General features: G+C 47.8%; 1 protein-coding gene across 1 annotated transcript in view; it reads right to left on the bottom strand.

Annotated features, from left to right (window-relative positions):
* Positions 1-1,986: 1,986 nt before the first annotated feature.
* LOC137149429 (transmembrane protease serine 9-like) overlaps positions 1,987-27,275 on the bottom strand; it is a 34,626-nt gene continuing 9,337 nt past the window's right edge. Inside the window, exons 3-11 of the mRNA XM_067542949.1 lie at positions 23,007-23,260; positions 22,150-22,286; positions 21,615-21,789; positions 8,355-8,478; positions 5,015-5,100; positions 4,501-4,657; positions 3,981-4,234; positions 3,114-3,250; positions 1,987-2,164 (exon numbers count right to left, since the gene is read on the bottom strand). Coding sequence (XP_067399050.1) covers positions 2,012-2,164; positions 3,114-3,250; positions 3,981-4,234; positions 4,501-4,657; positions 5,015-5,100; positions 8,355-8,478; positions 21,615-21,789; positions 22,150-22,286; positions 23,007-23,260 — 1,477 coding nt within the window. The 3' untranslated portion in view covers positions 1,987-2,011. The remainder of the gene's footprint in view (positions 2,165-3,113; positions 3,251-3,980; positions 4,235-4,500; positions 4,658-5,014; positions 5,101-8,354; positions 8,479-21,614; positions 21,790-22,149; positions 22,287-23,006; positions 23,261-27,275) is intronic.

Below are 27,275 nucleotides of genomic sequence, written 5' to 3'. Positions count from 1 at the left end.
TGAGGTTCTGTGGCGGTGATGTGCAGGACATCAGACTAGATCATTATGATGGTCCCATCTGGCCCTAAAATCTAAGAGTCTATGAACTTCAGCTTCCAGCCACTTGACACTTTTTTCAATGCTGAGCATTTTCAGGGTTTCTTTAAAAAACCTTTTTAAAAAGCACATTCCAAAAAGGGAAATGTCGCTTCAAATACCAACAGCCCACAGTGGACATTTCGATTATGGTCAGATTTTTTTTGTAGGTGTTTTCCGACTGAAAGAATTCGGTGAAATTGACACAAATCTGTGAAATGTTTCCATGGGGCTGAATCTGCATTTTTTGGTGGGGGGGGGAGGAATAAAAGTACCGATTAAACAATGTCAGCTAACTAATCCTGGCCTCTGGGTACTGCTGCAATGTCCATAGTAATTAAACATGTTCCTTGAAAATCATTTACTCTGGCAGCTAGTAAAATAGCATGGTTTTATGGCCTGTTTCAGGCAAGACTTTTGCTCCACTAAACCAATTGCTTTGAAGTTGGAATTGGAACAGATCTCTGCGTCATAATTAAAGGCATTCTAATGATCCACGCCACTTACGAAGCATTTAGCAACTTCAAAACCTGTTGCAACCTCCACTAATCCAGGGACATCTGCTTTGAGAGGACTTCAACCAATGGGCGGTGGTGCGTTCCGGGAGATTCGGGCAGCTCTTCCATAAACTGCAGCAGCTGATTTCGCCTCCCCTGCTTTATAGCTTCTAAAAGTTAAAGGCCGATTCTCACACGGGGCAGGGACAACCATTTTCCACGGCGCTGGGTAGTTCTGGGGCGTCAGGGGAGCACATGAGCCAGAATATAGCCTGAGAGAGTGCCCGGAACAACGCTAAGGGGCTAAATGGATGGGGCAGGCCAGTTTCTCCTCCTCTGGGAAGCTGCTGATTGACCGGGAACGAATCGTCTCTTCGCCTTCTCTTCTCTGGGAGAAACTCACTAACTCAAGCTCCTTCAGTCATAGAATCACAGAGTTGGAAGGGAGCTCAGGCAGTGTCTAGTCCAATCCCCTGCTCAAAGCAGGACGAACCAGGACTAATCTCAGCTAAATAATCCCAACCAGGGCTTTGTCAAGCCGCAGCTTAAAAACCTCAGTCTCTGGTTCGCAGGCAAGTTTTCCAGTCCGCAGATCGTCCCTGCTCTTGGCTGAACCCTCCCCAGTTTCCTGATGTCATGTTTGACATGCAGCCCCCCAGAGCTGGGTGCAGTCTCCAGTCAAGGGATCTCCTTGGTGGTGTCTCCAGGGGGGACTCTCCCAGCTCTTACTTGCTATCCCCCTGTGTCTCCAGTCCAAGGTAGTGCTCACCCTCTTAGCCACAGCATTGCCCTGGGAACGCATGGGCTGTTGGTTCCCACCAGGACTCCTGGGTCCTTCCCAGAGTCGCTGCTTTTCCAAGGCACAGTCCCCCAACCTGCGTGGCCCACATTCCTGATAGCTTGGTGGTTCTATCCCCTGGAGCGGATATTTCACCTGAGGGGTCTGTCTATCTTAGGTGCTTATTTTGTCCCGTTCATCCTAGTATCTGAGCACCTTGCAATCTTTAATGGATTTAGCCCCACAACACCCCTGTGCACCCTTCTCCAGCCTACAGATGGGAAACTGAGGCACAGAGCAATTAGCCCACAGTCACACGTGGAGGGTCTGTGTCAGGGTAGGGAACCGATCCCTGCTGTCTGGAGCCCCTTCTGGCCTGGGAAGCTACGAATATTGTATTGGAAGCAAAACAAAGAAATTGGGGAAACATTTCCTTGCGCAGGAAAGTCCGTCAGTTCGACTTTTTGTTCCATTTCTCCGGCCAGCTCCACCCAAGACCTAGATGCACTCAGAGGACCGAGGGGCCCGCCAGCCCCTCACCATGGCAGTGTTGTATCCGCTGCTGCCCCAGAAAGCTGGGGCTGTGAGAATGGAAGAAGACGCAGAGGAAGATGCAGAGGCATGGGTGTGTCTCTCATGATTTATTGGGGTTCCTGGGGACTCAACCACCCCGTATGGTTGTCTGGATCCAGTCGATGTATTTGCTGATCTTGGTGTAGACACCCGGTTTCTGAGGCAGGGCGCACTCCTCCAACCCCCACGACACAATGCCTTGGAGGGAGCTACTGCACACGAGGGGTCCCCCGGAGTCACCCTGTGAAGATAACACCACATGTCAGCAGCCACGGATCCCTCCCGGACGTGCCCATGTGGGGAGGGTGGGGGGCTGGGGTGTCAATCGCTCAGTGGGGAGGAAGGAGGCAAGCCTGCGTTGCTGGGGTGGGGTGCAAATATGCAAATCAGTTGCTGGAATAATTTGCATAAATTGTCACATGGAACAGAGCTGGGCAGAACCCAGGCTGGCCCCACCCCTGGTGTCCACTGTGATGCTGAAACCCTGCCTCTAATAGCCCTGACTGGTCCCGCCCTCTGCTCCCTTCTACATTCTGCCTTGTACCTTGGCCCCTTGAAGGCCCCGCGGTGGCCTGTTCGATCCCTGACGCCCCATGTGTGGAGAATTTGCTGGAGCACCCACCCATATGCTTCCCCAAATGGTGGGAGCTAAGAATGAGGGGGGTCTAGACCCCGCTATACCCATTCTCTGCCAGCTGCTGGTCCTGATCTTCTTTCTGCCACTAAAGGCAAACATCAGAGCTCACGGGGAATGATTCTACAAAACATTTTCCATTGAAAAATGGTGGTTCATCAGCACAGACATTTTTCATGGAAAGGGGCTGGTTCTGGCAAATTTTTTTGGAAAAAAATTGGGGAAAATCAACTTCCAGAAATGATCGAAACGGCCCATTTGAACCATTTCCCTGCTTCGAAATGACTTTTTGTTTTGAAGTTGAAGCTCATTGGAGTAATTTTTTAAAACAAAATGGCTGATACGGAAATGCAGCGCAAAGAAATTATTGCAAAACTGTTCAAGAAAATGAAAAATCAAATGGTTTTTCCTGTGGGGGTCATGAACATTTTTGAGAGTCCGACTTTTCATCCTGATTCAGGATGGGAAAATTTTTCCGACACTCAAAAATTTGTCACGGGAGAGGAAAGGCATTTCCCAGGCACGTCTACCCAACATGTCCTCAGATACTCCAGACCTGGCAAGAATCGACGCCGCCCTCTGGCAAACCAGCGCACACCATGTTGTCGGTGACGGATCTAGGATAGGCTTTTTGACAGTCTGCCGCTGAGATTATTTGGAGGGTCGCACACTGCAGCAGGGCAGGAAACGATGCTGGCATGCAGGAAGAAAAGAACAATCACCAGTTAATGGCTCTGAATTCTCCTTTGCACGGTGCTGGCAACGCAAAGGGGAAATCAGAGCAGGTGGGGAATTTTCCAATAAACCGTTTTTTGCACCAAAACATGCCGGTTTGCTGACACCCGTCACAAAACGGGGGCGTTTTAGGCGACTGGCCCAGCGCGCACCTTTTTGGGATAACAGAATTTCGAAATTGGCAAGACTTTTCCAATATTTCCAATCTGGAAAACTCTGGGGAGGGGCTTTGGGTGGAAACGAGTTTTTGGTTTAAATTTTAGGAACCATAGAATTAAAAAAAAAGAAGACGGGAACGTTTGCAAGTGAAAGGAAACCTTCTGAAGTGATTGAAACAAAAGGTTGCGATGGACCCGAACTGCAATGACTATTTTTTTTAAAATTATTTTTCATTTCATGAAACTTTTCAAGATTTCGACTTTTCCTCCTGATTCAAGACGGGAAATGTTTTCGATGTCCGGAAAATAGTTTCATGGGACAGGCATTTCTGATTCCCCCTCTTCCCCCCGGCCCCTAGGCCCCTCACCCTTCCAGAAGAAGGAGACGTGTGACCCACTCAATGTCCCCTTCTAGTGGCTGAGCCATGGCTAACACATCTGGGCCGTTAGCACAAGCTGTAGTGGCTCATGTTTACGATCCCAGAGGTCCCAGGTTCATCGCGGCTGCTGTGTGACATAGGTCAACATACGTGTGGGGGTGGTGGTGGTGCCCCAGCCTGACACCAGGCAGTTGGTCCCCGACGGGACGGTGCGGCTGGCTAGCGCGATGGGGTGCACGTTGCTGTTGATCTGCACGGGGGTGACGAGTTTGATGAGCATGATGTCATTGTCCTTGGTGGTGGGGTTGTAGCTGGGGTGGGGAATCAGCTTGGAAGCCAGCCTCATTTGCTCGGACTCATCTACCTGCCTCAGGTTGTATTCGCCCAGGCGCACGGTGGCGGTGCTGAAAGCAAACGCAAAGAGCGGCTCGGCTGGGGAACCTGGCCTAAAGGCAGCTAAGAGAGGTCAGGCTGCATGGATCCTGAGGGAGATCGGGGGGCCCTTTGTGCCGGGCTCTGCCCAGGCCCTGACTGAGATCAGGGCCCCCCCCCCCCATTGTGCCAGGCACTGCACAGACCCTGACACACACACACACAGAACAAGGCTCAGCCCCTGCAACAGGGGTCAGCAGGAACCTGCACCCCCACTGCCACCCCCAGACACACCTACCTAGGCAGTCTGCAGTGGGCAGCCGTCAGCACCCAGTCGTTATTGACCAGCACCCCCCCGCAGTACAGCTGGCTGTTGTAGAAGATAGCGGCCTGCCAGGGCTGGGCTTTCTCACAGGGGAAGCCCCCAACGATCCGCGTGTCCGTCTGCGCCGTCACTGCCAAGGGAGAGCGACACACGTCACTGAACCGGGGAGGGGGAGCAGCGAGCGAGTGAGTGTCAGAGCGGGAGAGCCAGGTGCAAATGAAAACCCTGGGCCAGGTTCTAGTCTCACACCGGTTTTATAATGCTCCAGCTCCATTGACTCCAGTGGAGTGACTCCTGATTTCCTCCAGGGGCAGAGGGGGAACTGGCCCACACAATAAATGTAAGCAAAGGAGGGCTGAAGCGTACTGCACAATCACACACCCACACACACACTCACACACAGAGCAGGATTATCCCCTCAGAAGGGGGCAGCTGGGGCACGCCCAGCCACCCGCCCACACACACACACACAAAGGCTCCCTCGTACCTGATGCCACGAGCAGCAGGATGTCCAGTAGCACCATAGCTGTCCTGCGAAGGGGCGCTGTTGGCGCCGGTCTCTCCATCGCCTTACTACGTGGGGGATCAAATGGCTGTCATTCATGGGGAGCAGGGATTCCTCCCTGCCCCCCACAACTGCTTTGCGCCCGCTCCCCCTGGCACTGCACCATCCGCTCCCTCACTGAGCCCCGACAGCCCCGTCACTTAGGAAACACTGAAATGTCTCCCCCGTCCCTTGCCCCAGCCTCTTCCCCCCACATCCATACTCTCTGGGTTCTCACAAAATATACCCTGACCCCCCCAGATCTCTTCTGCCTGCTCCCCTAAAACAGTCCAGCCCCTCCCTTCTGCCCTGGAGTGGCCCCTTCTCCAAACCAATTCTCCTCCCCCCCCCGCAAACTATTAAAGTCAATTAGTGCGGCCCCCACAATTCTCCGAAATCAATAGCTGGCTGGACACCCGGCCCCTAGTGTCAATCACAGTGCAGATGCCCCGCCCCCGGTGTCAATTGCAGTGCGGATGCCCCGCCCCCCAGTGTCAGTCGCAGTGCGGATGCCCAGCCACCTATCACTTTCAAGCAAACCTCTGTGGCGCCCGCTAAAGTGTGTGGAATGACCGCACCTTCGCGACTGGCATCCCGCCTGGATCTGAAGATGTCCTCAGGTCACAATCAGATCCAACCCCCTTCCCTCCCGTGAGCTTCTTATCACCAATCGCCCTCTGGGGGCCGTACATCGGACACCCCATGGTCGTGCGCTTGGTCCGTTCTCCCTTGTACGCAAGAACACATCCCCCAGGCCCGCAACCGGCCCCTCTTTCCACGACCCAAGCAATCGCAGCCTGGATTCCCACTCCTCGAGCTCTGTGCCAATCCAACTCCTGCCCGGTGTGCTTATGCCACGCTCTGCCATGATCTCCTTGCTCGCCTTGATCTCCCTGAAGCCCGTGGTTCTATCGCACCCTCCCTCCTTTCTGGGCGGTCACAGGGCCGCCCGGTCACATTTCTCTCCAGCTGCTCCTGCGCCTTCTCCTCTCTCTGCCCTGGTGGTGGTGACGCTCCCTTGCCCCTCTGGCATTATTTCCACGCTCACAATCAAGCTGCTTCCAGGGAAAGTTTTGATTTGAACGAATCGGCAGATTCAGTTGATTTCCCCTCCCTCCCCCGACCAGCTCTTGTTAGTATCGCAATCCCGGTTCTACAGCTGGGGGAAACTGAGGCAAAGAGAAGCCCAGCTGAGTGGCTCCGGCATAGCTGAGAAGCGATTACAACCCCAGTGTCCCGAGTACTAACCCAACACCGTTCCCTTCGGGCCACCACTGCGCTTCGACCTCTCTCGGGGCAGTTATTTCAGAGCTTGATTTATTTCCCGGCTACAACAACGTCCCTGAGGCTTGCCCTCAGCTTTTCCTTTATACAGTGAATTCCCTTGCTGCCTGTTTGTATTATTATTATTATCCATTGTTGGGTGGAGCACAGCAGCAACGACGAGATCCAGGCAGAGCCAGAATGCCATGGCGCTAGGTGCTGTACAGACATAGAACCAAATGACAGTCCCTTCCCCAACATGCTTACGCTCTTTGCCTCCTTGTGATCCGTGTTTCTGAAATAATTGCCCCCCTCCCTGTAGGCCGGGTGAGTACTTTTTAACGATGTATAGCAATCAGAAGAACAGAAAAAACCCTCCCTTTTCTCACCCCCTCTTTCCTAGGTTATATTCCTGGATGCCAGCCTGCCCTCCAGACTCAGATCTTTTAGCAGAGCCATTGATTGGTAACATTGACAGGTGGGATTGAACCGGGGACTACTGAAGCTCAGTGTATGAGCTGCTCCTGCGTCAGCTAAAAGCCACGTAACCATTAGCTAAGGCTGTAGCAGACTCATCGATCTCTTGCTGGACTAGGCGCTGCTAGAGGACCACACACCAAGTGGGCGCAGGCTATAGATAGGTAGCTAGATAGATAGATCATATGGGGATAGACAGATGGAGGGGAGTGTATGGGGAAAGACAGATAAAATTACTCTAGTTAAGTCCAAAGCTGACTGCAAAGTATTTTGAAGGGATCTCACAAAACTGGGTGACTGGGCAACAAAATGCCAATGTAAATCCAAAGTTGACAAGTGAAAAGTAATGCGCAACGGAAAACATAGGCCCAGCTAGCCACACAAAATGATGACATCTGATACAGCTGTTACTGCTCAGGAAAAAGATCTTGGAGTCAGAGGTGGATCATGCCAGGAAAACATCCGCTCAACGTGCCAGCGGCCGTCAAAAAAGCGAACAGAATGCTAGGAACCATTAGGAAAGGGAGAGATAATAAGACAGAAAATATCGTAATGCCAATATATAAATCCGTGGTGCATCCACGCCTTGAATACTGTGTGCAGCTCTGGTAGCCCCATTAGAAAAAAGATACATGAGAATTGGAAAAAGTGCAGAGAAGGACAAAACAAATGATGAGGGGGTGGAACAGCTTCCATATGGGGAGAGATTAAAAAGACTGGGGCCGTTCAGTTTAAAAAAGAGATGGCTAAGTGCTGGGGACATGATAGAGGTCTATAAAATCATGAATGATGTGCAGAAAGTGAATAGGGAAGTGTTATTTACCCCTTCACATAACACAAAAACCAGGGGTCACCCAATGAAATTAATAGGCAGCCGGTTGAAAACAAACAAAAAGAAGTATTTCTTCACCCAATGCACCGACAACCTGTGGAACTCACTGCCGGGGGATGTTGTGAAGGCCAAAAGTATAATTGGGTTCAGAAAAGGATTAGATAAGTTCCTGGAGGATAGGTCCATCAATGACTATGGGCCAAGATGGTCAGGGATGCAATCCCATGCTCTGGGGGTCCCTAAGCCTCAGACGCTGGGAGTGGAGGACAGGGGATGGATCACTCGATGATTGCCTGTTCTATTCATTCCCTCTGAAGCACCTGGCACTGGCCACTGTCGGAAGACAGGATCCTGGGCTAGATGGACCATTGGGCTGACCCATTGTGGCCGTTCTTATGCAGACAGATAGCTAGATCCTGTCACTTGTAAAGCCAATAGGTGCCCACGAGTGTCTGCTCTTGGGTCACCATCTCATCCCGCAGGGGTCACCACTGGGTTGGGCTGTGGCAATCTGGGATCTGTGATCACTGGGATTCCTGGTGGCAGGGCTCTGCCTTGTCAAGAGGGGGCCAGCTCCAGCCCTCCGCCTCCCCCAAGCCAACGGCTCCCCTCCCCCGAGTCCTTCCCTCTGCACAAAGCCCGACCCCCATTACCGCTGTTCCCGGTCTGTTCTTTGTCTCAGGCCACTCCCTGCTAGGGCCGAGCGCTCACCTGCCCCTCGTCTGTTGCCTCCAGAGCAGCGTCAGCACCCCCAGGTGAGACGCCCGCTGCAGAGAATCCAGCCGTGTCCCGGAAAGCAGTTCCCTGATGGTGAGACCGACCCGGCTATAAGCAGCTACAAAGTCACCCCAGACTTTGCACTGATGTCTGGCAGAGCCAAGCCTCACCTACTTTCCTGCCCCCTTCCTTCCTTTTCCCCAGCCTGTGCTGCTTTTAACCACACTCTGCCCCGTCACCGCCTGCCCCTGGGGCAGCTGGGTGAGGCGATGACTCTCCTGCGGATGTTAATCTCCTCCTAATGAGAAGGTGTCAGCTATTTCCCCCCTCTTTAATTAACCTTATGAGAGTATTACTTAAGTTTGGCTAGAGACGCAAATTGAGCAAGGGCCATGTGCTGCGGCGGGAGAGAAAAGAGAAAGAAAGAAAGGCAGGCCCTGAAGGCTCGTGCTGCTGTGTTGTAGACCCCTGGTTCTCCTCCTTCCCAGGTTTCCAGGAGTCTGATGTGTCACGCGTACCCTCAAAATCTCACCTCACTTCAAAACAACCTGCTTACGAAATCAGACGTGAAAATACAGACGTGTCACAGCCTGCTGCTACTGCACAGTGTCTTACTTTCTCGTCGTGTCTGTATGAAGCATTAGTTTGTCCTGGCTTCGCTGGGGCTTTTTATGTCACCTGTCGTAAAGCTAGGCAAATCTCCTCGTAAGTTGATGCTCTCTTGTGCACCCCTCGTCGAGGGGCACTAACGTAGCTGCTTCCTAGATCAACGGAAGGGTGTTTTCTGTTGATACAGGTAATCCACCTCCCCAAGTGGGGTAGCTAGGTTGACGAAGGAATTCTTCCGTTGATCTAGCCCCATCTACATCAGGGGTTAAATGGGCTTATCTCCGGTACTAGGGAGGGGGGAGGAGGGATTTTCATCTCTGAGCAACGTAGGTAGGTTGAGCTAACTTTTAAGTGTAGTTCAGGGTGAAGCAAGCGAGCAAGCTCCATCCCCCACCAGTTGCTTAGCACGGATCTATTTCAACAGCTGGCATTCCACCCTGATTTGCTTATAGCCATCTGCATTCTTCAGCACTCCATCATTATTTGCTTTGTGCTAATTCTGGGCCACATACTGCACTAAAGGGGAGGTCCTGAGGTTCTCACATGCCATTAGGATTGCGTCTTCTTTCTTTTGCCTGACGAGAGATCAGTGACCGCAAGGTAGCCTATACCTAGGCGTGGGCGAATTCGATTTGTATTTTTTATAATTTCGGTGCATGACGTCGCTGTTTAGTTGTAAGCCTTTTACATTTATTTTTTTAGCAATTTACATTTTCACAGTCGCAGGCAGTGAGAGGGGAGAGCAGACCAGATTTATTTGATGACAGGAGACGTTGGGGTTTCAAAATGTAAAGCTTTATAAGAACATCAGAACGGCCATGCTGGGGCAGCCCAATGCTCCACCTAGCCCAGGATCCTGTTTTCCCACAGTGGCCAATGCCAGGGGCTTCTTGAGGTTCAATGAACTGAAATGATACAGTCAAAGCAAAACAAACGCAATGGCCAAAACGCGACATTTTCACCTTAGCAGAGTAAAATCAGAACATCAACAGAATTCGTTTAGACTTTTCCCTATTGAAAATGACATCCGAAGGGAAACGTTCCCCCAAAACGTCTGGATTTCAATGAAACTTGCATTTTCCAGTGGAAACCACTCTGTCCGCATATTCCAGCCAGCTCTACATGTCTGTGTTGCGGGATAGTTATTCCAGCGCTGAAGGATGTGCCCCCGGGTGGAGGGGTGAAACGTATGCCATGTTGGATGACTTAACTTTTGCTTTCCTTGCTTATGTGTTACGTATGTCTAGAAAGCCCTTTTAATAATTTGTGAGCACTCTAGTGGTACTCATGATGTCTTATGCTTTAGAAATGGCTACACCTATAGCTGGGCCAAGACTCTTTGTGTGTTGTTAATAAACAGGCTTATCCGGGGTTTTCTTCATGTTTTATTGTGTCATTATTGTGTCTTTGTTCTTTACCCTCAACACCTATGTAGGGGAATTCCATAAATAATGCATTGCGTAGTGTTTTTGTGTACAACAACAATATTGATAAGATTATAGCGAGGCCTGGAAGGTTAAGATATTTATCAGTAAATAGCGGTTAAACACACAGAGACCTATGAAAACACATTGCCATCGATAATAATCAAAATCTGCAGGTAGGCAAAATAAGAGAAATGAGGCTTGAGAAATCCTTGGAGTTTAGTTTAAGGCTATTTCCTTTCTGTATTTTCACATGCGATGTTGACAATTGGTGTTTTAACAGCCCAAAGCTGGGAATGGGTGACGGGATGGATCACTGGATAATTTGTTTTGCTTTGCCTGTATCATTTCAGTTAAATGAACTTCAAGAAGAGCTCTGTGTAAGCTTGCAAATCTGGCTTTCTCCCCAAAAGAAGTTGGTCCAATAAAAGATATTACCTCACCCTCCTCATCTCTCTAATATCCTGGGACCAACACAGCTACAATATCACTGCACATGATTTAATTTAGTCTTTCATATGATAATGTATTATTTTAATATAATATCTTATAAAACAAAACATTTTAATATAAATAGAATATACAGTATTAATTTTATTGTGTTATATTTATATGTTGCATTTAATAATATATATGTTATATTTACTATATTACAATGTGTCAAGATGATAGGAATGTAATGCCTTTATCTAATAAAATAGAAATGATTCAACATCATAGAAACAAAACGTTTTTACTTTCAGACTATGAAAGAATTTGTCATTGTCAAAACGAAATGTTTAGAGGGCTCAAAATAGAAAAATGTCAGAGTCTTTGTTCTGTGGGAAATTTCACCTTTTTGTTCCAATTTGGAATGAAACCAAAATTCAAAAGTTTGGAATTCCCCAGGGAGGAGAAATTTCAGTTTCCGGCCAGCTTCTCAGATAACCTTAACTCTGCCCCAGCTGTCCAGAGCCTCCATTGTAAAACACTCCGCACCATAAACAGCTAGACTGTCCAAGAAAGAATATCCCAGCCTGTCCGTACGACCGATGTCCTCGGTTCCTAGATTTAATAGGCAGCAGGTTTAAAACAAATGTAAGGAAACACTTGTTCACCCAACGCACAGCCAACCTGTGGAACTCATCGCCAGGGAATGCTGTGAAGGCCAGAAGTGTAACGGGATTCAAAAAAGAATTAGATATGTTCCTGGAGGATAGGTCCATCAATGGCTATTAGCCAAGATGGTCAGGGATGGATGTCCATTCTTGGATGTCCTTAAACCTCTGACGGCCAGAAGCTGGGACAGGACGACAAGGGATCAATCACTCAATAATTGCCCTGTTCTTGTCATTCCCTCTGAAGCCTCTGGTACCAGTTACTGTTGGAAGACAGGATACAGGGCTATGTGGACCATTTGTCTGACCCAATATGGCCATTCTAATGTTTTTATGTGTGACCTTGTGTACATCTCTATTAAATCCCGTTTGATTGTACCCAGCTTACTCTGCGATCCACACCTCTATAGAACTTGACTTGTCTTTATCATTTTTAGAGCTGGTTGAATTTTTTCAGCCAAAACTGGTTTTGGCAAAAAATACAGATTCAGCAATTATGAAATGTTTTGTGGATTCGTGGTGGTTTTGTTGAATTGTTTCAGTAGAGAAAAAAAAAGGAAAAAATTGAGAAGGCTCAAAATGTTTCCTTCTGACATTTTTCAAACAAAATGTTTCAATTTTTGGCTTGAAACTTCTCATTTCAAACTTTCCTTCAATATTTTTAAAAATAACCCATTGCGAATATTTTAAGAGTAAAAAATGGAACACTTAATTTGACCTGAAACATTTTTCCTGCCTTTTTAATTTGCAGAAAATTTCAAAAGTTTTCATTTTCTCTTTCACCCAAAATTATTCCCCCCCCCCAACACACATTTTTGAGTTGCCAAAAATGTCACAATTTTTCATTTTTGGTTTGACACAAAATAATAATTTTCCCCATTTTTTGATTTTTTTGAAAATTTCACCATTTTTCATTTTTGGTTCGACGTGAAATAATGGTTTTCCCCAGACTTTTTGATTTGCCGAAAATGTCCAGATTTGTCATTTTCAATTTCACCCGTAATGATTTTCCCCTGATTTTTCAGAATTGCCTGTGATCCGAAAAATCCACCAGTTTTCTTGTCACCTGCAAATCTTACCAGCGACAATTTTATATTTGCCTCCAGATTGCTGATGAAGCAATTGAATTATGTTGGACAATGGACGTCCTGGCAGACCACGTCACTCGGAACCACATCTGAATAACACAGAGAAGCGCCAATAAACCTCTCCAAAACTTCTTTCCACTCACCCCTGCAGGGAGCTGCATCTTTCCGGCCACAAACACCTGCAACTAATTAATATTCTAACAGGGATGATTAGAGAACTTAATTAGCGCAGAAAATAATTTCTGTTAATTCATCTTTTCCCAGCCTCCTGGGCCTATCTCCAGTTCTCTGTTAGCAACACAGAGGTGCATTCAACCTACACGGCTGCACCTGGGTGCCAATCCAAATGGGAATTGCAACACAGCTGATAAGAAAAATGTAAAAGCAATCTCATAACCCTCCATCCCGCTGCATTTTGACAAGCGTTTCCATTTTGTGGGTTCAAAAGTGAACTGTTTTTGCGGAGCGGTGGTTGAAAAACCTTTTCGTTTGTTGCTGTTGGGTTTTTTTTTTTTAAAGAAAATGCATTTTATAGGAATTGGATAGCGTCCCTTTAAATAGCCGGCGAGCGTTCTGGCGACACCCACTGTATTCTGCTGTAGTAGCCACCAGAACCTACCAGAGCAGCAGTGTCCAGGTGTAGCTAAGGCTTGTAATTCTGGTCCCACCCCATGGATTCACAGAGTTGAAGAGGGATCACTGGATGGTCTGACCTGACCTTCTGTGTGGCTCAGGCCCCCCCAGCCACACCCAGCATCCGCACACTAAACTCAGCCCCCACAGTGAGACCAAAGTTTTACAGCTCCCCGGGAGCCTAGGCTGTAATGTGGTGCACCCCAAAAATCCTCCCAAGTGACCTGGACTCACACGTTGCTGAGAAAGGAGAACACCTCCTCTCCAAGGTCCCTGCCAATCTGACCGAGGGAAAATTGCTTCCCCACTCCACATCTGGTGATCAGCTAGACCGTGAGCAGGGGAGCAAGAATCAGCCAGAGAGAAAAAGCTCAATGCCTCCTTAGATGAGGCCACCCCTGATGCTTCAGAAGAAGGAGATTGAAAAACCCTCCCAGAATACATTGGGAGGCAAAATCCCTTCCTGACCTCTGCCAGTGGCCATCTGAAGCCCTGAAGCATGAGTATTAGGAACACCAGACTTAAACCACAAGAGCACCTGCCCCCCACCATCACACGCAACCCCATCATACAAGTGTGCTCCTAAATCTCTCCAGCTCGCTCTGAAACTAATCAAGACGTTTGCCCCCTCAACTCCCATTGGGAGGCTGCTCCAGAACCTTTCCTCTCTGATGGTTAGAAACCTGCTTCGAATTTTCCAGCCTGAATTTGTTCTTGCATCTCTAGCGTCCTGTAGCTTAAATAGCTCTTCACCCTGGTGTGTTCATAGAGAGCAACTCCATCCCGTCCCAGCCCTTGTGGTTCTATTCAGCCCAGTTGTTTCTCCATGGAGTGAATGTTCCGCGGCGAGCAAAGACCCAACAGAAAAGTTCAGAATTTTTCCATTGCCCCCTTTTCCCCAGCGAGTGCAATAAAATTAATAATCTCATTTTCTTCCCACCACTTCTCCTTCCCTTCCCCCCAGGATCCCCCATCCCCAGTGTCTTTTCAAACCTTCCTCCACTCTGTAAAAATGTAAAACCATGACCGGTAACAATTTGCAGATGACAGAAAAATGGGGGGAGCAAAGATGGGGCCAGGACGGTTTTCCAGAGCACCCTGGATCGTTTGGGAACTGGGCTCGTTAGAATCACATGGGTTTTAATCCAGCCAAATCCAAGGATTTATGTCGAGAACCACGGAGTAGAGGAAACGCTCTCAGGTTGGGAGCGGGCTGGGCCCTGGAAAGCAGCTACTCTGTGATGTACCCAGGTGTTCTGGCGGAACCAAAAGCCCATGAGCTCCCCAGGTGTTGCTGTGGTGAAAGGGTGGGCACAATCTTGGCTGGAGAAGCAGGGGGTTAGTAAGTAGGAGTGGGGGTGTGGGATCGCCTCTGGATATGGGTCTGGGGAGAGCATGACTGGAGACTGTGCCCAGCTCTGGGGTGGCTGCACATCAAACAAGATGTTGGGAAATTGGGGGCGGGAGGGGTCAGTGAGGAGAAACAGGAACGATCCCAGGGCTGGCTAAACTGTCTGAGAGCCAGAGATTGAAGGAAGCTCGGTCTACTGTGAATCTCCCACAGTAGCTTCAGAGGTGATTTGATCCTGATTCATCAGCATCTCCCTGGGGAGGAGATTTCAGGGAGCAGAGGGCTCTTCAACCCCTCTGACAAAGGAAGAACAAAATCCAATGACTGGGAACCAGAGCCAGACAAATCCGGACTGGAAATGAGGGACAGATTTTCCCCAGGAAGGGGAATTGACCCTTGGACTAACTGCCCCAAGAACAGGGCAGAGTCTCCATCCCTCAGAGTCTGTCCATCGAGATCGGGCCTCTCTCTCTCTTAAAACTCCAATCTAGCTCACCCACCAGATATGGGCTTGAAATCTACAAAAGGGGCAGAGTTAAGGGCACACAGGCAGAGTCAAACATGCATGAGTTTGACTCCCAGATCTGGGCTAAAGGCAGGGATCCCGAGGGGAGGCTTTCCAGCCTGAGCTATGCAGGATAGATGTGCAGAATGGTCCCACCTGGCCTTAGAATCTATGGATCTATGAAGTGACACTGAGTTTCATTTCTCCTTTAGTTGCTTGGTCATTTTCCAGAAGCAGGGGAGGTTTTGGAGAGCCCCAGAGCAGAAGAAAGGAAAAAGTGAAAAGAAAAAGGAGCCACTCCCCGGGCAGGGCCATTAACACGGATGGACAGACAGACACAGTGAAAGCGATGGGCTGCAGAGCCACTAGAGGGCAGCATTGTCTCTATGCTTTGCCCATGAAGTTCAATGCAGGAGGCTGGGAGAGACGTTGGAGCCTTGAGGTGGAGGGAATCGATTTGGTGGTGAAATGAGGAGGTAATGGGTGTTTGTTGGGGAGGATGAAAAGTGGGGAGACACAGAGAGCCTGAGAAAGATCACTGGGAGTCAGTCCATCTATCTATCCGTCTGTCCCCAGACACATCCATTTATCCATCCATCCTCATACATACTCATCTATCTATCTATCTCCATACACCCCCTCTACCCGTGTGTCTGTGTCATGGTATCTGAACTGGTCCCTGAGTATCCAATGAGCCAGCTCTAAAGCGCTGAGTTACACACCCAGGCACCGAATGGTTAAAGGAAACAAACAAGGTAAAGATCCTGTTAGCTGATCCAGCCGCCTCACCCCACCATCTATCCACCTATCCCCAGATACATCCATCTCTCTATGTCTGTTGGATTGGGATTGAGAGGCACTGGCGGAGCTGGGGGAGGACATGGCTAGGATAGCAACGGAATGAGGGGCAGGATTGAGGGACCCCCGAGGAGTTGATTCTCATTTTTCTCACCCCCGGTGTAAATCAGGAGTAACCCCACTGGAGTCATTGGGGCTGGGACTGATTTCCCCCTCTCACCTCACTGCTGCCCCCACTGAAGCCAGGGGACCAGGGTAAGCAAGGGGCAGGGGACAGGAGTGTGTGTGTGTGGGGCGGGTACATGGGGGGGAAGCTGCTGAGATTCGCAATGGTATCCTGGGCCATCTGCTGCGGTCATAAAGTGAATCCCGTGCCGACAAAATGGGAAATAGACCCAGCGTGCTGTGAGCAGAGGCGGAGGGATGAGTCATGCAGCAATCCCGCCTTGGTGTTTCTTTGGCAATCAAGTGCAGTTAAAAAGGAATTAATTCTAGGAATAACAGCCCCGGGCATGGGGCGGATTCTCTTTCACTTGCAGCCTTCCCGTCAAGAGTGGGCGTCTCTTGCTAAAAGCACGGCTCTAGCTCAACCACAAGATATGGGCTTGAAATTTACAAAGGGGTGAAGTTAAGGGCACCCATGCAAAGGGGCGGAGTTAAGGCCCTCTGGCTCAGGGGTGTTCAACCTTTTTTCATTTACGGACCCCTAAAGAATTTCAACTGGAAATCTTAGCCGGAGTCTGCAGACTCCCAGGGTTCTGCCGCCCAGAGGTTGAAAACCACTGCTCCAGCCCAACCCCCAGATCTAGGCGGGAGGCAGGAACTGCTGGGGTAGTTTCTCTGGCCTGGGCTAGGCTGAAGGGTCAACTGGGTAGGCAGAAGGGTCCCTTCTGGCCTTGAAACCTGCGAATGCTGAATCCTAGCACTACCGCAGAGTTTTGATCCCCTGGTGTTTGTGCCACCGTTTGACAGCCAGAGGTGCCACTCAGGCATTTTTTTCCATGCCGATCTCAAGCGATGGGCGATGCCAGATGTTGGGAGAAGGGATTAAAGACTGAGAAAAAGAAAAGAGAGAAGTGGGGGAGTCTATGTAGCCTTGCAGTCTACGGGTAGCTGTGCAGCGCTGTGCCTCAGTTTCCCTGTTGAAGCCCACAATGGCCCATGCTCTCCCCTGGTATCGGGGCTGAGCATTCTCCACCATGCGGGAGATGCTGGCTTCCTCACCAAGCCTGGGGGATTATCAGCCACGTCAAATTAGCCTCTGATCCTTGGTCCTGGCTTATTCTCCAAATGGCCACAAATGTCTCAAAGGACAACAGAACTTCCAACTAGTGCTTTCTGCCCAGCCATGATGCCAAGAGTTCTCACCTGGAGTCTCCTGTCCTCAGGGAAAACCATCCTTCCCCATAATCCCCTCCCTCCCCAGCGGAGCAACTTGCTGGCTTTTATAATCATCTGCTCCTTATCTCAGCTGCATCTGATAATGGATCAGGGCTGACTGGCCCCAGGCCACGCTGTTACAGGGAAGGGGCAGATGACGAAACAGATGATAGCAGAGTGTTGATTTCCATTGCACCCCCAGTGTTGAACAGACAAGGTCTTGCCACAAAAGGTTAACAGTCTAGGCTAGGGAAAGAAGAGGAATAGGAAGTAACACAATCCAGGTGCTTCACTGACCTTGACCAAGATCAGGGACATGTGTGCCAGGTGCTGTACGGACACCTAGAACAAGTAATAGTCCCTGCTCCGAATCACTTACAATCTAAGTAGACAAAAGGGTCTTAATCATTTTACATATGGCAAATTCACCTAAGCATTGCCTCACCTCCTGACAGGTGGGAGGGGAAACTGAGGCACAGAGCCGGGCGGGGGGAAGCCTTGCTCAATGTCACACAGCTGAGACAGGAACACAATGGAGGTCTTCTGGTCCCGGTCACGTGCTCCTTCCACTTGGCACTGCTGTTGCTTGCTGAATCTGCAGGCCACAACATCCCTCAATCATCTCTGTCCTTCCATGACTCAGTTTCCCCATCTGAACAGTGTGGGTAACAACTCTGCCTCACCTCTCGGTTAGAAATAAATGCCTTAGAGATTGTGAGACCCTCCAATTGGGTGCTAAGAGGGGCCATGTAAGCACTTAAGGTGGAATTCACGTGGCTATTTCCTCTAGGAACTGTGTCAGTTAAACATAGATGCCCTTTAGCCAGGGTAGTGTTAAAAATATCATGATACGGATCCCAGAAAATCAGGATATTTTGCTTAAAAATCATGAGTTTTGTTTTTTTAAAGAAATGTTTTGTCCTTCGGATTTCTGACCCTTTCGGGGGGGGGGGGGGGTGTCTCATTTTCCCAGCTTTTCTCCTCAGACACCAGGATGAGGAACGTCCTTGTTTTTTCTGTTTTCAGAAGTGGAAACTGAAATTCTCCAGTAAGCTCATGCATCCAAGAGCTCAGCATTCAAGAAAAATTACGTGGTCCTGCTCTTCTCTGCAACCAGGAGGGCTAGAAACTTATTTTATCCTACAATGAAAGCGCGGCTTCTTACCAAATCACCCATCTGTCCCAACTGGGGCTTTTAGCAAGACAGCTAAAATCACGAGACTTGTGATAAAATCGTGAGGGTTGCCCAATGCCAGCTGGGACAGTGTGTTATGAATCACAGGGTCTTTTTTGCATGGCGTATGGGCTGCTTTTGTCTCCGGCGGAGTTTTGCCCCACAGCATTGAGGAGGCGTCTGTCTTTAAAAGACTTAAGGAGACAATCAAACCTGGTGTTCGATTTGACTGCTGGATAGAGAGACAAGGAGGGTAAGGGAATATCTTTTATTGAACCAACTTCTGTTGGTGAAAAGACAAGCTTTTGAACTTACACAGAGCTCTTCTGCTCATTGCTTGATACAATACATGCCGAGCGTTGCTATGAGTTGTGCATAAGAAGCAGGGTCTGCGGAGCAGCATTACCAACTGTTCAAAAATCAGGAGCCTGGCCCCCCCCTAAATTCATGAGATTGGCAAAAAAAAAAAAAAAGATTTTTTTTTGTTTTAAATGCTGGACTTTTTTTATTTGCCTTCTGGTTAATGAATTGTTAGGATCACAATTAATTCACATTTCTATGACTCTGGCAGCTTATGAGTCAAGAAAAATATGTTTCCAGGCTTTTATCTGCAGCTGGGAGGGCTAGAAATGTATGTCTAATTTTTTTTTAAATGAAAGCTAAGATCCTCATGCGTTCTCATAATTAGAGCTGGCTGAAACTTTTCAGGAGAATAGATGATTTGCTGAAAAATGCAGTTTGGGGTCGACCAAAACTATTTGTGAATTTGAGTCGAATTCAGCAAATCGTTTCAGCTGAACAAAAAATAAGAGTTTTTTCCAAACAAACCCAAAAAACATTTTGTTTAGACATTTTCCAGATGAAACATTTCAAACTTTTGTTTCAACACAATGTTTTGTTTTACAATTTAGCTAGATTTCTTTAAAAACCACACTGAAAAGTTAAAAAAACCAACAATCCCAAACCCTGAATATAAAACAAACGAATAAATACCCCCCCCCCCCAATCATCCACCAAAAATGAATTCTTTTGGAGGGGGGCGGGGAGGAGTTAATTTCAGCGACAAAACTCTATTTAGAGTTGACCTGAAATGATTGTATTTTTTTCATTTTGGCCAGCAAACTGAATAATCAATGATTTGCAGGGCTGTAATCATGACATCAGCAACTGGAGCTTTAAGAAATACACTAAGAATCAAGAGGATCACAATTAAATCTTCAGAGTTGGCAATGTTTTGTGTGTGTCTCTAGTTGGTAAGTATGAAGTTCGCCATCTAGTAGCATGGAGGTATAACAGCATCATTACACCACACGTAAAGGTGGTTGGAAAATTGAGATTTTTTTTCCCATGAGAAATTTTGAGTGAAAAACTGTTGGTTTTTCATTGGACGTTTCCAACTGACTCAGAGAGGAAAATTTGTGTTTTGACTCACCATTTAGAAATTAAAACTTCTGGCTTGCTTTGAATTAGAATGTTGTTTTGGTTATAAAAGTGCAAAACAAGATTTGAAGTTGAAACTTTTCACGTGTTTTTTGCCTTTGAATGTTTCACGCAGGAAAATCGCATTGTCCCCCTACCTCAGAACTGGCATTTTGGCCCCCTCGCAAAGAAATCTGGGTTGTGACCTAATTTTTCGCTGGCAAAACTTTCTCTGGGAAAACATTTCCAGTGGTATGACCTGTTGGTACATAAGAACAGAAGAATGGCCACATGGGTCAGGCCAATGGTCCATCTTGCCTAATCCTGTCTTCTGACAGGGCCCGGTGCCAGGTTCTTCAGAGGGAATGAACAGAGCAGGGTAATTATCAAGTGAGCCATCCCCTGTCGTCCACTCCCAGCATCTGGAAGTCAAAGCTTAAGGACACCCAGAACATGGGGTTGCCTCCCGGATCTTCTTGGCTAGTAGCCATTGATGGACCTATCCTCCATGAACTTATCTAATTATTTTTAAAACCCTGTTATAGTTTTGGCCTTCACAACATCCCTTGGCAATGAGTTCCACAGGTTGACTGTGAGTTGGGTGAAGAAGTACTTCCTTCTGTTTATTTTAAACGTTCTGCCTATTAATTTCATTGGGTGATGCCTGGTTCTTGCATTATGTGAAGGGGTAAATAACACTTCCCTATTCACTTTCATCACCCCATTCATAATTTTATAGTCCTCTATCATATCTCCCCTAAATTGTCTCTTTTCCAAACTGACCAGTCCCAGTCTTGTTAATCTCTCCTCATAGGGAAGCTGTTCCATCCCCCTCATCGTTTTTATTGCCCTTCTCTGCATCTTTTCTAATTCTAATACATCTTTTTTCCGATGGGGCGACCAGAACCGCACTCAGGATTCAAGGTGTGGGCGTGCCATGGATTTATATAGTGGAACTATGTCTTATTATCTATTCCTTTCCTGATGGTTCCTGCCATTCTGCTAGCTTTTTTGACTGCACATTGAGCTGATGCTTTCAGAGAACCATCCACAACGACTCCCAGATCTCTTGCTTGAGTGGTAGCGGCTAACTTAGACCCCATCGTTCTGTATGCATCGCTGGGATTATGTTTTCCAATGTGCGTTACTTTGTGCTTATCAGCGTTGAGTTTTGTCGGCCGTTTTGTTGCCCAGTCACCCAGTTTTGTGAGATTCCCTTTGCAGCTTTTCGCCATCTGCTTTGGACTTAACCAGCGTGAGTCATTTTGCATCGGCTGCAAACTTTGTGATCTCATCGTTAACCCCTTTTTCCTGATAATTTAGATTTGACAAAGTTGTTGCCATGCCCACGTAGTGTTTAAGCCACACCCACTCACCGGGGCGCTCTGTCCCCCTCTGCTGGTGGCTGGGATACATCTAGATGTTGATACACCTTATAACAGAGCTGGGTCTTTTAGCTTATGGAGCAGCGGCCCAAGGTTTTAGATGCAGAGGTCATGGCTTTGTGCCCCACGGTTAACCTCCCCCCTGGGTGCATCGACGGCAAGGCTTCCTGTGTGTACCTCTCTGCACCCTGGGGAGGGAAAAGAGGGGCTGTGTCTCAGATGGAGGGAGAGAGCAGATGCAGACGGGGAAGTGAAAGAGGCTGGTAGATCCAGTGCTAGGTCAAAGGAAGCAATGAGCCACAGGTGTGTTTCACACGGTTTATTCTAGGAATCTCAGTTGCCCCTGAGGAAGGGGTGGTGGGGTAGGTTGCAGCTGCAGGTTACTTCTAGCAGGTGGTGGAGGTTTGGTTGAAGGAGTTCCCCTGTATAGTGTCCCGGATCCAGTTGATATATCTGCAGACTTTGGTATAGACACCCGGCTTGCCTTTCTGCGAGCAAAGCTGTGATCCCCATGAGACAATGCCCTGGAGTTTTCCATTGCAGACCAGGGGGCTGCCAGAGTCACCCTGCACGGGGGGGAAAGGAAAAGCGGGAGAGACAGAGAAACCATCTCCATGATAACGATAGGAACTCTGACCTCTCCTCATCGGTAGATCTCAGAGAACTTCACAAAAGAGGTTGGGACCCCGATCCCCATCGTACCAGACTCAGGAAAGGATTTGGACCTTTCTGCGGATCATAGCAATAGCCAGAATGATCAGAATTAATGCCAACAAAATGTGTGGCAGGGAAATTAACTTCCTGCTTCAGGATTTCAGCCAAGCCCTGCTAAAGATCAGGGTGAGATGCATTTCTCATTCCGATGGAAGATCCCCAAATGGCAACCTAGGCTTCCCCCCCACCATCTTCAGAACTGCCCCCCTTACCTGGCAGGAATCCACACCTCCTTTCTTCACACCAGCACACAGCATGTTTTCGGTGATGGCGTCGGGGTAAATTTTATTGCAGTCCGTGTTGTACTGGGTGTAGACTTTCCCACATTGCAGTAAGTCGGGGTACTGCACTGAAATAAAAAGTCACCAGAAGGTCACTGATGAGTTAAAGGGTGAGAGAAAATGCCTTCACCCATCTAGACCCAACGCAGTGTCCATGTCTCAGTTGCCACTCAGTACTTTGGTTGCAAGGGGAGCTCCAGCTGAGAAAGAATTGGGGCTGCGTGATAAATTCTCACTTATGGGAGTGCAATCTTTCCCTGGAAATTTCAGAGAGGCTTAGGGGAGTTAGGTGCACAAAATCCCAGCCTTCGTGGTTAGGGTCGGCTGCAAAAGGGGCAGAAGAAGGACGGGGATTGCAACGCTGCTTCCAAATGGTTTCTCCCCGTTTTGTCATTGAAAATAAAAAACAAGGCATCCGAAGTTTGACATTTGGAAATCATGTCAAAATTTTGAAATTTGATAATCTCATCAGAATTTCAAACCTTTAGCAATTTTGATCAGTCAGTTGAAAAGAAGGTGGGAAATGGTCACAAAAATTGTAGGTACAATTGCAGGGCCAAATAGATAGGGCGGACCTCAGCCTATGGTAAAATCTATCTATCCATCCATCCAAGTCAGGAACATGCCTATCTAATGGTGTATCTACCGAGTTCACAGCTGCCATAATAGGTTGGAGAAGCTCCAGAGAGATCTGAAAGGCCATTGCCAGAGTGCCCTGATTCCTGCAGGACCCCCCAGCCCCTCCACCTCCTTCCGCCTCCAGTCCCCACTGCAGATTGCTTCTGTACCTTGAGGGGTCTTGGTGGTGCCCCATCCGGACACCACGCATTCAGTGTCGGGTTCAGGGCATTTGTCAGGCAGGTCGACGGGGCTGACATATTTGTTGAGGCTGGCGGCGTTCTGCAGCTTCAGCAGCATGAGGTCGGAGTCGTGGGTGGTGGGGTTGTAGTTGGGGTGAGGGAAGAACTGAGTTGATTTGATGTGCTGCTCCGTCCCTTCATTGATCTTCAGGTTGTACTCCCCAAGACGAGTGGAGATGGGCCTGAAGCAGGGACATGACACAGAGAGCCAGGTAAAAAGAACCGCAACTCTGCCTGGGGTCTCACCCCTCCCCATCTTTCCTCCTTTTACCACTGGGGACTCTCTCCTGGCAAGCAGCGACTCTGAAAAAAATTGCGGGGGTCATAGTGGATGATCAGCGGCACATGAGCTCCCAGTGTGACGCTGCGGCCCAAAGAGCTAATGCGATCCTGGGATGCATAAACAGGGGTATATTGAGTACGAGCAGAGAGGTTATTTCCCCTCTGTGTTTAGCCCTGGTGCGACTGCTGCTGGGGTCCTGTGTCCAGTTCTGGGGCCCACAATTCAAGAAGGACGTTGATAACTTGGAGAAGGTTCAGAGATGAGCCACGAGAATGATTAAAGGATTGGAAAACCTGCCTTATAGCGAGAGATTCAAGGAGCTCAATGTAATTAGCTTAACACAGAGACAGTTAAGGAGTGATTTGACCCCAGTCTATAAATACCTACACGGGGAACAAATATGTAATAACGGGGCTTTCGGTCTAGCCCAGTCCCCCCGTTTTCATAGACATGCCCCTTGAAAACTTTTGGATGAAAACTTGAAATTTTTGGGTTGATTTTGAAACCTGTTTTAAGCTAAAAATGTTCATTGAATATAAACGTTGCTAAACAAGTTGAATTTTTTAACACTGGGTTTGGTCTTCTCCACACGGTTTTCCAGGAACTTTTTTGGTAAAATTTTTCCCTTTTTGAAAAATCCATTTTTGTCTCTCACCATTTTCAGGGGAAAAAATTGTTTTTAAAAAACTTTTTTGGGGTAAAAATTGGGGTTAAAAAACCCCCATTTTTGGTGAAAAACATTTGCAAAAAACATTTACAGGGTTTTTTGTTTGTTTGTTTTGTTTTCAAATACCACATTTGGTTAAAAAAATTATTTTTTGAAAACTGGTTTTGGTTAAAAACCTGTCTTTGAAAACCATTTTCTGTAAAAAAAAAAAAAAATTTTTGGTACAAATGTATGGTTTTCATTGAAAACCTGAGAAGTTTAATTGAAAATGAGATTGGTTAAAAATTTCTGTCTGATGAAAAGCTATTTTTCTGCCTAAAGTTTTCGACTGAAAAATGTTGTTTATGTCTACAACCTTCAAACCACAAGAGCTAGCAATTCCATAACTTTCCACAATAGGAGACTAGCGAATCAGGCATACTGAATAACACACTTCTATGATGCTAAAATACAGAACAAGCTGTGTGCAAAACGCGTAAAAAAAGAATAACACAAGCACCAACACATTAGAAAAGAAGAAGCATGGCCCACGGGTTGTGGTGACAACCTGGTATTTAAGGAAGTGGGGTTCAATCATCTTGTATGATCTTGGGCAAGTCATTTAAAGTCTCTGTGCCTCAGTTTCCCCATCTTCCCAGTTCAGGGTTTTTTTTGCTATTCACCCAACTCTATAAATGATAATTACACTTACTGGAATAGGGGCTATAATAATTATTGTTATATAATTATAATATAGAGGGCATGTTCCAAACATTGCACACACATCAACACAGCTCCCTGTGAGAAAGTGAAGCCCATGACATGAACCTCCAGATGTGGAAACTGAGGCAGGGACTGATTACAGCCTGATGTCATTTGTACATCGAGGACTATGAGCTGTGAATTTTACCCTATGAGATTCTTCCCGGCTCCCATCAATAGCTGCTCACCGTAGAAGAGCCAGTCTAGTATATTGCTTTCGTGCATTTGTTCCAGAGGCCTTGGCTGGCTTGTGCTATCATTGGGACGGGTTGAAAATGTGTAGGGGTTTTGAGGGAATATCGGTTCTGTCTCAATTGGATTTTTCACAAAAATTTCCCACAGAAAAAGCCCATTTTGGCTGAAAAATAGAATGCCCCAACCTCCCCCCACCCCAATTTGGCCAAATATATATAAATATATACATAGTTTTATTCTTAAATGGCACGGCAGTGACTCATGAGAGTTATAGCATGGGAACCTTGTGTCCCCCTCCATTCGCCTCTACCTGACGGGGTCTCCAAGTGGACTGTATCTCCCATGATGCTCTGCAGCTGTGAGATGTTTAACCCTAAGAGCATGTTGCATCATGGGAGATGCAGTCCGATCAGGGAACCCGGCCTAGAGACGAGAATGAGAGCACAAGGCAGCCCAGCTACACCTCCTATGATACACGGGGGCCGTGCAATGTTCACTCTTGTGAGTTGACCCTAATGCTAGAGGAGAGACTGTAGTGCATCATGGGAGATGTAATCTGACAAGGAAACCCGGCCTCTAGAGGAGAATACAGGCGGAGGGGTGTGAGACACCCAGACAACATCTCTCATAGGGCAGTGTGATGACTTTCCATATCGAAATATTTCCGCTCTAGACTTTTTGCCAAAAACCCCTCAAACTTTCCTGTGGAACAATGATTTTTACTCCACCAGGTTAAAAAAAAAAATCATTTTCCCACCAGGCTCAGCTGTACACACCTTTCCAGTGGGAGGGGAAGGCAACCTAGCCCGGCTCCCTTAGCAAGGTCTCCTAATCCCCTGCCTGTCTGCGTAGGAGGCTTTTAAGCACAGACGCCTGCTGTTGGTTGTGGCTGGGTGGTGAACGCAACCAAAGGCAGGCCGCAAAGTTGCAGAGTGAGTTTTATCTTCCCAAGCAATCTGGTGACTAACAAAGCTGCCCTAATTTAAACAATTACTGACCTGATTTGAGTGAGGATTAAACCAGTTTAAGAGTGCCCACACTGTGGGAGCGGGGGGTGTCCCGCCAATTCATCTAGCTGGACCTAAAATCAGTTTAGTTAAAACCGGGGCAGCTTTTCCAGAAGAGGCAAGGCCTTAAAATTTAATCCCCCCAGCAAATCCGCTTGGGCCCTACTTCAGTACATCTTCTCTGTAGTCACATAAATTAGAGACGGTCTAGAAGTGCTGCAGGACAGCTTGCAAAAGGGCAACACAGTGGATCTCGTCAAATGCAATATGCTTAGGCTTGGAAGGGTTTGATTTTTATCCGTCTCTGTCAGTCAATGTCGATTTCACCGCGCACACACACACAAACAGCAGAAAAAATACCTCCATGGATGACAACCCGAATGTATCGAAAGGCAAAGTCAGGAAAATGCGACTTGACCCCTTTTGATTTCAGGGAATTTGCCTTGCACAGTTTGGCGTGTGATGCTGGCAATTTGTGTTTTAGCGGTCACAAAGCATTGACTTTTTGACTCCCCACATCTACTGCCATTAAATAATTGTCCGATCCCTCCCCAGGGCCTGCCCCCCCGCAACGATGACAATTTAAATAGATAAGAAGGAGGGGGGAGAAATGCTTGAAATCTATCGTTTTGTTCAACATGAGTGTGGGCGGGCTGGACAATGGATCTCATAGGGGTTGAAGGCTGGGGGATACCTGGCTGGGTGGAACCCTGTGTCTGAAACAGGGTGAGGAGACAGGGGAGGCTGAACTAACAAACAAACAACAACTCCTCCCCCTGATACCTTTATTTTGACATTATTTTATCATTTTACTCACCTGATCCTAACATGCTGCCACGAGTTGGAAGACGGGGGTGGGAATTGTTGAGCGCTCCAACAGGTCTTAGGTTGCGCCACTAACGCATTAAATCTTTGAACTGGTAAAGCAGAGCAAAAACCAGCCAGGACGGTTCAAAGCCGGCTAGGTGGCAACCCTAGACGTGGGGGGCAGGGGAATATACCAGGTGAGACGGGCCACGCGTCTGATCTAGATTAATCGATTCCAAGGCCAGAAGAGTCCACTGTGATCATCTAGGCTGACCCTCCTGGATAGCACAGGCCAGAGAACAGCCCCCAAAATAAGTCCCAGAGCAGATCTTTTAGAAAATCAGTAGGTTTTGAGTCGAAAATTGTCAGTGATGGAGAATCCACCACAGCCCTTGGGAAATTGTTCCCATGGTTAATTACCCTCCTGTCAAAAATATACACCTTCTTTTCAGTCAGAATTTGTCTAGCTTCAACTTCCAGCCATTGGCTCATGTTAG

The sequence above is a fragment of the Emydura macquarii genome, unplaced genomic scaffold (genome assembly GCF_026122565.2).
Source record: "Emydura macquarii macquarii isolate MOO-44397 ecotype Brisbane River unplaced genomic scaffold, CSIRO-AGI_Emac_v2 contig_746, whole genome shotgun sequence".
Lineage (NCBI taxonomy): Eukaryota > Metazoa > Chordata > Testudines > Chelidae > Emydura > Emydura macquarii.
The sequence above is the reverse complement of the archived record's forward strand: the minus strand, read 5'-3'. Positions and strand labels throughout refer to the sequence as shown.